The sequence below is a fragment of the Aquarana catesbeiana genome, linkage group LG06 (genome assembly GCF_042186555.1).
Source record: "Aquarana catesbeiana isolate 2022-GZ linkage group LG06, ASM4218655v1, whole genome shotgun sequence".
In the NCBI taxonomy this organism is placed as follows: Eukaryota; Metazoa; Chordata; class Amphibia; order Anura; family Ranidae; genus Aquarana; species Aquarana catesbeiana.
Window position 1 is genome coordinate 280,503,807 of NC_133329.1, and position 11,669 is coordinate 280,515,475.

The following is an 11,669-nucleotide window of genomic DNA, read 5'->3' on the forward strand; positions in this document are numbered from 1 at the left end:
GGCTTTAACTACATGGCTTGTGGTAAAAGTGATTGTAAACTCTCCTACCAAACTTCAGCACATTCTAATCCTCATTACTAAAGCTACTGATTGCTGCCTGTAAAAGTTTTCTTACTTGTATTGTCTTCTTGCAATCTGTCCTGTAATTTTTGCTGATGCCATTGGCACATGCTTTGATTCACGGCACGCTCTGTGTGCCATTTCCCCAGTGACAGCGTGCTGTGTCTGCAAGTTCCAGTGTCTGCGGCTCAGCTGTAAAGACTTGCGAGACTGGGCATCTTCCTGGTAAACCAGGGCATAGAGGCGCCTATCGCGGTGTTCATCTGGAGCTTTTAGCCTGATATTTTCGATGGTATTATGGACAAATCAACTTATTAATTTTTTTTTTTTTCGGATTGAGAAAGAGGCTATCGCGCATGCGCAAGATTACAGCAGGGGAAAACAGGGAGGGTGGAAATGATGTACACAGCTGACTCAGATAACAGTACCCAAGATGGCGCCACTTTATCCCAGAAGACGATTCTTTTTACTAACTTCAGAAAAGAGTAAGTTAGACATAATACTGCATACATTATACTATATAGACTGAAAACAAATGTTTATAACTAACTAGATGAAAATGCAATAGGGATAGCAGAGTTTACTTCCTCTTTAAGGTTAATTTACTGTTTATTGCTTGCTGCTTAAGAGTGTGTAACTATTTGAATGTCATTAGCTTGACTAGTCCACTTTGGAGAAATGTTACTGATGATTATGGAAAAAGCTGGGAAAATAACAGTGAGTTTGCAGAGCATGTAATAACTATGACCCCAGTAAATATTAGTCTTCATATCTGTTTATATAAATCTTTTTATAAAGATACATATCTTTATATAGATAATTTACTTACACTTCAAGCACCCCAAGATTTTATATTTTTATGTGTATTTGCATGTTTTCAAAGGTCTAGTCACATGTGGTCTCTTTGCAGCTGATCTTTTACTCATTACTGAATTACCATGTCTTGTTCTACATTGTGTCTTTGTGTAGAGGCAGCCGTATTGGTAGAAGAAGATCTTTGCTTCCTCATATCAGAGCCTCCAGAGGAAGAACAATGGGAAACACAGTAACAGAAACACTCTAATTCTCCTGAGACTAGCAGTCAAAGGCAGCAGTGCCTCAGTATAACACTGAAGATATACTGTACATCTATGAGGGTATATACAAATTAGTGCCTAGGCAGACTCACTTACTAGGGTGTGAACTGCTATTTTACAGGAGGAATACAAGACAAAAGGTGATCTTTCTGGGTACTGCTAAGGCACAATTGATACTCCTAACTATTCCCTTACAACAAAGCAAATCTTAATTTTTTGAGTTCAGGTTCACTTTAACAAAACATGAAACCCTAATTTGGAAATGTGTATACTGCTGAGCATGCTTACAGCAAAGATAATCAACACAGTGATTTTTCCTTAAATAAAAAGATTTAGAGAAGGTTTATGAGCAATTATGTTTAGATTTTATGGAGAGATACAGTGATACATTTTATTTAAATTTAATAAAACTCTTGTACTCTTCTTATGGATCCAACTCTTGCGTTTACTGCTCCCCAATCACTGAAATTCCTGTACTCTCCAGGTCTCAGATAATATTGACGTCCTTTGTAGTTGGGTTCCTCATAGAAAATCCAATGGCCTTCAATAACATTGCAAGAATGGATTTCACGATAGTTGAAATCTTGATAGATATGTGGATGATCTTCTGTGAATTCCACCACTTGTCCCCTAAGGTCTTCCTTTTCATACAGCTTGATCAAAAATGCTCCTGTATGCTGTAGAGGTATATTAAAATACAATTTTATTGTGATAAATATACATTGAAGATTACTTTTAAATATAATCCTGAACCGCAAAACATAACTGCATTTAGCCGCTCATCATGGTTATAAGCAGAAATGTCTGAATGTCACAACAATACTTTTGCTTTTTATTCATCACCCTAAATCACACTATATAGTTTGGCTTTAAATTAAATTATAATAATTTGCTTTGTCACAAAATGTAATACATTTAAAGCTAAAACATCTTTTTTAAGTTTTGAATAGTGTAGTTATGGCTTAGAACCCCTGACAGGCTTTTACTGCTGTCTGTGCACCTTGTTGGAGAGATTCACATTGTCCACTTTTCCCTGTAACTATAGTCATTGGGATTTAAAGTAAGGTAAAATCCAAAATTTTTAACTGTCACCAGAGCAGGAATAGAGAAAAAAATCATACAATAGCAACACTTGTTCTGGTGACAACTGACTAAAAGGGAATTTCTTCTCACTTTGTAGAGTTTTCCCCTCTTTTTCTGTTGTGTCTACAGGACAGGAAATTAAAGAAAATCTCTGCAATGGACACAGTTGGCAAAAAAACCATCAAAACCACGAGGGAGTTTTACCCACGCCCTACCCTATCCAAAAGTTAAAAAAAAACATGTATATTGTACATTACTCTAAATACTGCAAATCACACCAGCTGTACAGTGACATTAATGCATTTATACATTCTGTCCAACCTTATTACATGATGACTGGCAGAATAAAATATATTTTTTTATCCTACATCTAAGTAGGGAAAAATATTTATTACTAACCAGTGGAATCATATGACAAGAACTGATGGTATCATTGAATCCCATCCAGTGTTGATAGTCGGGATATTCTCCTCTTTTGAGAAAATATTGATGGCCTTTGTTGTTGGCCTGCTCGTAAATCATCCAAGAGCCATTGTCAACTTTGATAGAGTTGCAGCGGCTCACATGAGAGTGCAAGTCATTATTGTCGCTGCTACACTCATAGGAGCGGCCCTTGAAGTTCTTGTCTTCATAGAAGGTGATCTGTGTAAAGCAAAATTTGTGAGATGTACATATAAAGTATATTTGTTGGGTTGTGGGTTACTACAGTACATATTTTGAAGACTAAATATATTCAAAAGGCAACCATCACATCCTTCTTTAGCCCTCTGTTTTCTGCTCTTTCCATGATTTTGATGTTAGTATAGTTAGCAAGGATAAAAAGACCATCAAGATCAACTTATTATATATTCTAGTAGTGATTTATAAAATGAAGACTTAAAGCAACTCTGCTGTTCCCCCCAAACATATCTGTAGAATTGCTTCCAGCAATAGAAGTGTGAAAATGTATCTCTCCAGTGGGTGGTAAGTGCAAATTCCGTTGTTTTTAGGTGCTAAAACATACACAAATAATTAATCACTCAACATTTCCAAGAGGGTTGTATGCCTGCACTCCCACTGCACTCAGTTGTTTCTACCACAGCCTCCTATGTTCCTTCTCTATGATCAGTGGGAGAAACCCTAACAGGGAGGTTCATTTTCACAGTGTTGTATTGCATGGGGAAAATCTTTAGATGTTTTTTGTTTAGCACAAGACAGTCACTTTAATTAAAGAAAAAATACTTCTAGTAATCAGTTGGATTCTACCCGACATTTTTTCTATTGTATGTTAAAAATTAAAGGTCATTGCCACCTAAAAATAATACTTCAAATATACAGTATCTCACAAAGTGAGTCCATCCCTCACATTTTTGTAAATATTTTATATTTTTTTATGTAACAGCACTGAAGAAATTACACTTTGCTGCAATGTAAAGTAGTGAGTGTACAGCTTGTATAACAGTGTATATTTGCTGTACCCTCAAAATAACTCAACACACAGCCATTAATGTCTAAACCACTGGCAACAAAAGTGAGTACACCCCTAAATGAAATTGTCCAAATTGGGCCCAAAGTGTCCATATTTTGTGTGGCCACCATTACTTTCCAGCATTGCCTTAACTCTCTTGGGCATGAAGTTCACCAGAGCTTCACAGATTGCCACTGGGGTCCTCTTCCACTCCTTTATGATGACATCACGGAGCTGGTGGATGTTAGAGACCTTGCGGTCTCCACCTTCCGTTTGAGGATGCCCCGCAGATGCTCAATAGGGTTTAGGTCTGGAGACATGCTTGGCCAGTCCATCACATTTACCCTCAGCTTCTTTAGCAAGGCAGTGGTCATCTTGGTGGTGTGTTTGGGGTCATAATCATGTTGGAATACTGCCCTGCGGCCCAGTCTCTGAAGGGAGGGGATCATGCTCTGCTTCAGTATGTCTCAGTACATGTTGGCATTCATGGTTCCCTTAATGGACTGTAGCTCCCCAGTGCCAGCAGCACTTATGCAGCCCCAGAAAAATGACACCCCCACAACCTTGCTTGACTGTAGGCAAAACACACTTGTCTTTGTACTCCTCCCTTGGTTGCTGCCACACATGCTTGACACCATCTGACCCAAATAAGTTTATCTTAGTGTCATCAGACCACAGGACATAGTTCCAGTAATCCATGTCCTTAGTCTACATGTCTTCAGCAAGCTGCAGGCTTTCTTGTGCATCATCTTTAGAAGAGGCTTCCTTCTGGGACGACAGCCATGCAGACCAATTTAATGCAGTGTGTGGTGTATGGTCTGAGTACAGACAGGCTGACCCACCCACACCTTCAACCTCTGCAGCAAGGCTGGCAACACTCATACATCTATTTCCCAAAGACAACCTCTGGATATGACTCTGAGCACGTGCACTCAACTTGTTTGGTCGATCATGACGAGGCCTGTTCTGAGTAAAACCTGTCCTGTTAAACTGCTGTATGGTCTTGGCCACCATGCTGCAGTTCAGTTTCAAGGTCTTGGCAATCTTCTTATAGCCTAGGCTATCTTCATGTAGAGCAACAATTCTTTTTTCAGATCCTCAAAGAGTTCTTTGCCATGAGGTACCATGTTGAACTTCCAGTGACCAGTATGAGAGAGTGAGAGCGATAACACCAAATTTAACACCCCTGCTCCCCATTCACACCTGGGACCTTGTAACACTAACGAGTCACATAACACTGGGGAGGGAAAATGGCTAATTGGGCCCCATTTGGCCTTTTCCACTTAGCAGTGTACTCGCTTTTGTTGCCAGCAGTTTAGACATTAATCGCTGTGTGTTGAGTTATTTTGAGGGGACAGCAAATTTACACTTTTATACAAGCTGTACACTCACTACTTTACATTGTAGCAAAGTGTAATTTCTTCAGTGTTGTCACGTGAAACAATATAATAAAATATTTACAATAATGTGAGAGGTGTACTCACTTTTGTGAGATACTGTATGACCACATATTAAATTGTGTATCCCACAATTTAAATGTATGCACTGTCACAGCTGCTAGTGTATTGCCCAAATATTATGATGACTGCATATTGCCACATTTGTCAATGCTTAGTGTTTTTGTGGAGTATGGGCGTGCGTATGTGTATGTGTGTGTGTAGCACCCTTTACTTAGGTAGGTGCTAGAATAGGATTTTTTTGTGTGATAGGTAAGGTAAATTTGAGCAGGTCTGGCTGGCAAACAGGCCTGTTTGTTTTGATTTGGGCTGGGAGTGGCTCAGAGCAGCAGCTGGTAATTCACAGGCAGCATCATTAAGACCTCCCTCTTCTTTCTAGAGCCTTCTAGAAGGTACTAGAGAGAGAGAAGGAGAGGAGAGGTGGCCCTGCCTGAGGTACTCTAAGGATCCCTGACCAATCCCCAACTTGGATTGGCAGGGGGCAGGCCTCTTCAAGTACCTGGGAACTACCCAGCTGGGGAGGGGTTTGGTGGAGATGTTCAGAGCTTGAAGATGGAGTGCTAGATTGTCAGGGCCTGGGAGGGAGCTCCCCAGTCTGGGGGGGTGACCTTGGGCCCGGGGCTTGGATGCGGACAGAGTCCTTCAAGAAAGCATGAAGGTTCTGGACAGGAGGCACAGGATAGCATTGCCGTGCAAGTCTTCAAGGGGAACAACTGGTCGCAGCCAGGAGGACAGGTGAGTGACAAGCACAGTCAGGAGGACTGGGGAGGCATGCCTGAGAGGACTGGGAGCATGCAGTCTGGGACTGGTGCATTGGAGAAGGACAGCAGCAGCCAGGAGGGCTGTCAGGGCCTTAAGATGGGTTACTGGACTTAGTAACCAAAGATAGGACAGCTAGCACCAGAACTTTCTATTTTCTTGTTACACCTTAGGGGCCCGCGGTCCCTGCCTGCAAAAGGCGGTTGCTGAGGCCTGGCTGAGTCAGAGTCAGGTCTAACCATTTTGTCCTCACTGATCCTGAGAGCTAAGAGTTGTGCAGAAAGAAGGAAGAGGAATAGTCTGCAAGCAAGGAAAGTGCTGGAGGAAACTGAAGTAGTAATATGTACAGGGAGTGTACATAGTTTGTCCCAATTAATGGTTCTAACTTTTTTTATTGAGTTATTCAATAAACAGGGTATAGAACAATCATAAGGAGCAATACAAGGTAGTTCCATGTAAATTTAGTAACAATACAGTGAGCGTGTACACAAAGATCAAGTCGGTACAAACAATATTTAGTGAGCAAATCATAAAGGAAGAACCAATCTGTTAGGATAGGCCACAGTGAAAGTTAAAGGTGTTAACCATAGGGATTAAAAAATTGAAACTGTACAGTACTTGTATTCGGAAGGCTTGACCTGTAGGATAAACGGGGTATATCCAGGGTTGGAGCAAGAGCCCCCAAAAAGAGGGGTAGGGCGCACTATGGTAGGGAGTTGAGTGGAGGTTAGTAAACAGAGTAAGCGCCTTGGACTATCTTGGCGGCATTTGGGTTCGGCTATATAAAAATGATCCCTCATTGACAGGGAATCTGTTAATTCGGGGAGGGTTTAACAACAGCCAAGCCAGATACTAAGGATCCTAATAGAGTAGAAAAGAGAGAAAATTAGAAGGAAGGGAGTGAAAGGAATGGCCTGACCACCAATGCGTTTTCAAAAGGGGTAAGTATAGTGCTTAGTTACCACGGCCTAAGGACAGATTCTTCAAAGTCAGGTGGCAGATGGTGTTTAATCCAGGATTGCCAGATTTTGTCGAATTTGGGGATTTGATTTCGGTCAATAGCTTCCATTTTTGCGTGCTTCGTTTTGGCTTCAGCCAAGGATGGGGACTTCCAATCCTTTGCTATAGTTATGCTTTGTGGCTGTAAGGAATTGGAGCACAAGCTTGAATTTTTACGCATCAAGGCTCCTGGTTTCAGATTAAGCAGGGCTGTTGAGGGTTCCAGAGGTATATGCATTTCAAACATACTGGAGGCAAGCGTAAATATGGCTTTCCAGAAAGCTTGAACCAGTGGGCAGGTCCACCATATGTGCATATGTGTACCTGGTTCCGAACAGCCATGAAAGCAGAGACCTGAATAATTAGGAGCAGATTTGGCTATCCTTGATGGGACAAGGTACCGCAGAGATTTCCTTTCAGTTTATGTTGCTTCCTCAGAATAGGAAGGGAAGTCTCCTTAACAGACAACAAAAATAAACTGTTGAATTTTAAACATTCTAAACTATCCAAAAGAAAGAAAAACTTTAAGACTTTATAAGTCATTGCAAGACAATGTCATGTTCTGGTTCAGGCCACTTTAGTAGGGCAAAAAGGAATAATTAAAGTGAAATAACTTATAGCAACTAATCAGTTGTTCTCTTTTGATTTGAGTTCAGCAAATGAAAAAATGTATTGGTTGTTATAATACATTCATTATAATTATACTTGGAATTTCTTTAGTAAATGATTCCTAAAGCAAGGGCTCCTTCTACCAACTTCCAGGACATCTATGCATGTTGTGATTGTGAAAATATTTTTGTTCTAAATCATTTTTATTCTTATCAAATCTAACTGGAAAACGATGGCTAGTCATGGATCCCCACATTCTACCCAAGGCTCTTCATATCAGTGCTGAAGGATGATGAGTTCAATGGAAATGTTCATAATCTCCATATCTAATCTCCCAAAATTAATATAAAAACTGTTAATATCGAATGTGAAATATCTAATATTAAATGTGAAATGTTGTTTGCCACCAAAGAGTGTAATGATCAGAGTTTTAAGATGAAAATAAAGCTCGGAAGGCTTTATCAGGGATTAAGGGGTTAAATTGAATATCATAAATGATAAATGATTATGTCTATAGACATATGAACTTGTCTATAACCAATAAGATTATGATGCAAGATATAATAATGCTAGCAATCTAATGGCTGTACTATGTTTGTTTTACCATTGAGGCTTTATTTTGTGTATTGCCTAAATATTACAAGGAAAATGATTGTATATATAAAGGTTTACAGTTTATATCTAAAAATATATCAGTTCTTACCTTTCCCATTTTCGCTGTATAGAAGGATCAGTGATTTGTGATAAGTTAGATAGCAGCTACTATATAAAGCTGTTCATTGCTTGATCAGCAAGTTTAAAACAAAGGTTTTTCTCTCCTGTTTGTGGAAAAAGTATTAGGTCCAGTTTATTTAATCTTTTTATCCAGAATGCTTTATCTCTGTATAACACTGTAGTAAGCTTTTGTTCCTAGATTCTTGGCATCGCTGATGGTTTTCTATCACATGACTCACAGTTGAGCAATGTAGATTAAATAAAACAGTTAATAGAGAGTGAAATCACATTTTGTATACTATAAATTGTTGATATAAAAAAAAATATTTTTTAAAATATCTTCAGTCTCCCCACTCATGTGGATCTGTGGGGCTCTTCCTGCTTTGTGCCCCACTATTGACCATTTTGCAGATCCTAAAAAAGCAGCACTAAGGCTTCAGTAGCCTGCACTTCCAATATGGAACTTCTGCAAATTTTAATTGTCAAGCAGCTACTTGTTTAAGTTTGTAAACAACTGGCTAGTGGGACCTTTCCTGTTGATCGAGATTTGCAATTAGGTTGAATTTTTCACATTCATGTTAAATTTTTTTTTGTTTCAAGACCCCTGTAATAAAATTGTAATTTGTAGCATGTTTTGCTACATGTTACAATGATTAGGACCGATGGAACTGAGGGACCAGGAAAATCGAACCTTTTTTGGGCCCCGCACATTCCACTGTCTGTGCCAACATCTTTACAGCTTTGCATCCATTGGGTTATGGATTGACATTGCTTCTGACTTCAAGTGTCAGAACCAAATAGTGACATATTCAACCTTTCAGCTATTTGCAAGGGGATCCCAAAGAATATTTGTTTAAATTAAGTCATTATTTGAATATGTTTTATGGTTACTCATTCTCTATGCTTGCTTCATTGCTTCTCTTTTCAAGCTGTTGTGAGCTTCACTGTGCATGATATGCAATGATGTTCAGACAAATGTGCTTTCTGTAGCCATTTATGTACAAATAGTAAATCAAAAAGACAGCGCATAGGAATTTTTTTAACATTTAAAATAAAAATATAAATATAAATGACAGTAATGCAGAGCAAACATGTTACTGGTAGAAAATGGGAAAATAGTAAATTAAGGTATTACATATGTAAATGCATGATAATCCTGTTGGGAAAATAAGGTATGGTTTATATTTATATGGACCTCAAGTGAGAAAAAAGGTTTTAGGTGTATAATTCCACTAATTAACCATTCCTTTATTTACAGGGTAACGTATACTGGTTTTGTTGGCCAACCAGACAGATAATCTCAAGTACAACCACTGCAGGCTAATTGATGTACCTTATATACAGAATGTTTGATGTTCTACAATAAAGAAGTTATTCTGAACCACTGTTCAGATTCATACCTGCAATGCAAAGTGTAATCAATTTGTTAATACATCGAGGAGGGATAGCTAGAGAAAGAGAGAGAGAGAGAGAGAGAGAGAGTTGCACAGTGCATATCCACCTGCTCCATATGTAAGGTGTTATCTGGACATCTACAGTAGATTGCATAGAGCTCAGGTTAAGGTAAATTACAGGCAACGCATATTCACTTTGTACATATTCTCTTTGTTAATTGCCAAGTAAACTTGAAATATTGCATAATAATATTTGTAATTTTCTTTTTGAGCCACCAGGTGGAGCTACAGGCTATTTTTTATGTTTTCCTCTCCTTTGTTGTAAAAAGCTAGTTGTTTTCAGAACTCAATCGATCAAGCTGAAATTTACAAACACAAGTGAATAAATCAGAACAGTGGCCCATCTCATATCACATGGCTTCTTCTGAGCTTCCAGTGAGATACAGCTTACATGAAAGGAGATACCTACTGCTGAATCATGTAATAAAATAATCTTTCCTGTTATAGGATCATTTGTCATGTATTAAATGCTTGTTTGTAAAGCAATTCTTCTATACAAAAAGTATACATAATATTGACTCCAAACCAGTACATGTGTCAAACACATGGCCGTGGACCGAATCCGTCCCTCCAGGCCATTTCTTGTGGTCCTCACACCTAGGGGAAGGGGTTAAAGTGAGATGTGATTAGCCTGTGTAAGAGCTGATTCGTGCACACTGTGCATAGCAAACCCCTTAACACTGCATTCTGTACATAGTCCACCCCTGAACTCTGCATTCTGTATGTATAGCGCACCCCGGAACTCTGCACAGAACACACTCTTGGTATTTATTGCCCCTTTAGGATCCTCCCACTGAAATTTGGCCATACCCATTGTTTAGTGAGGGGTGTGGTTGAGTTCCTATTCTCTCTATTCTCACCTATTCTCTGAGAGAAAATGCCATGCATAAATTTATATAGTCTTACAGATAAAATCGACTTTTTGAGGACAACCATAATTGGGTTGACACCCCTGCAGTATAGTTTCCCCGTAAAATGATCTAGTCATTATAGCTGTCTGCTTTTTTTTAACTTCCCCACAGCATCAGTACCCCTATACCTTACCTGCAAGAAAGGAGCTTCCTATACTCACCTAACACCTTCCCTAGGCTTGCAGGCAGAACAAAAAAAATGAACAGATTCCTCCATCCACACAAACGAGGTGGATGGAGGATTCCCCCTGCTTGGACATTGTATTCTGAGAGTGGCTGTCGCTGCTGTCCGAATACACTGATCAGCAGCTGAAGCCTATTGGCTACAGCTGATGATTGAGAAATGTTTTCCAACATCAATCAATCAAATGATATACTTCTGTTGAACAGGGACAGCCACATACTGTCTAGGGCCACCTTTAGATCTAGGTTTGGTTGGTGATTATTTTTGCCATGATCATACAGGGACTGATTGGCTGACACTGCCTAATCTCAGTTATTGCCTGATGACAGCTCTTATGCAATATTTCAAATGTGGCTAGAGTGGAAAACAAGTGTTAAAAAGAGTTTCTATCAGGTTAGTTGCAATGGCAGTTGAAAGGAATAGAGCTTCCCAAACTTAAAAATGTAGTCCTTTTGATATATGTTGAGTTACAGTCATGTATTTTTGCTATACAACAGTGCCTAGGAAATGAAAATCTTTGAATAACATGTTGTATGTTTTTTTTTTAAGATATTGTCACTTTGCTCAAAGAGTGTCTTTATGGAGCCCACCCCAAGCAGTTATACCTGCCAAGCCACGCTCTTATACTGCATTCCTGCACTGCAGAAACTCTCAATAATGGATCAGGGCCCCCAGGTATGCGGCAAACAGGAACTTAGACAGGCTGGGATGCTGTAGTGGGGAGGTGGTAAGAAAGGGTGGCCTGTTAAATATGAAAGCCTGGGGGTGAGCTATCTGCAGAAATTTTCATTTTGCCCTGTTTGACCAAAGTGGCAGTGACAAGATCATACATTTTTGAAAGATTATTAAAATTTGATCTTGGCTAATTCTTTAAGACTTCTTCAAATGATGACAAATAAAAAGACAAAAGGCATGC

General features: G+C 39.2%; 1 protein-coding gene across 1 annotated transcript; it reads right to left on the reverse strand.

The window, feature by feature from the left end:
* Positions 1-1,478: 1,478 nt before the first annotated feature.
* LOC141147738 (gamma-crystallin 2-like) lies at positions 1,479-8,337 on the reverse strand. Its single transcript, XM_073634921.1, has 3 exons — positions 8,194-8,337; positions 2,619-2,861; positions 1,479-1,813 (listed from the first exon to the last, which is right to left on the reverse strand). The coding sequence occupies exons 1-3, from the start codon at positions 8,200-8,202 to the stop codon at positions 1,538-1,540; spliced, it is 528 nt and encodes a 175-aa protein (XP_073491022.1). The 5' UTR covers positions 8,203-8,337; the 3' UTR covers positions 1,479-1,537.
* Positions 8,338-11,669: the final 3,332 nt, after the last annotated feature.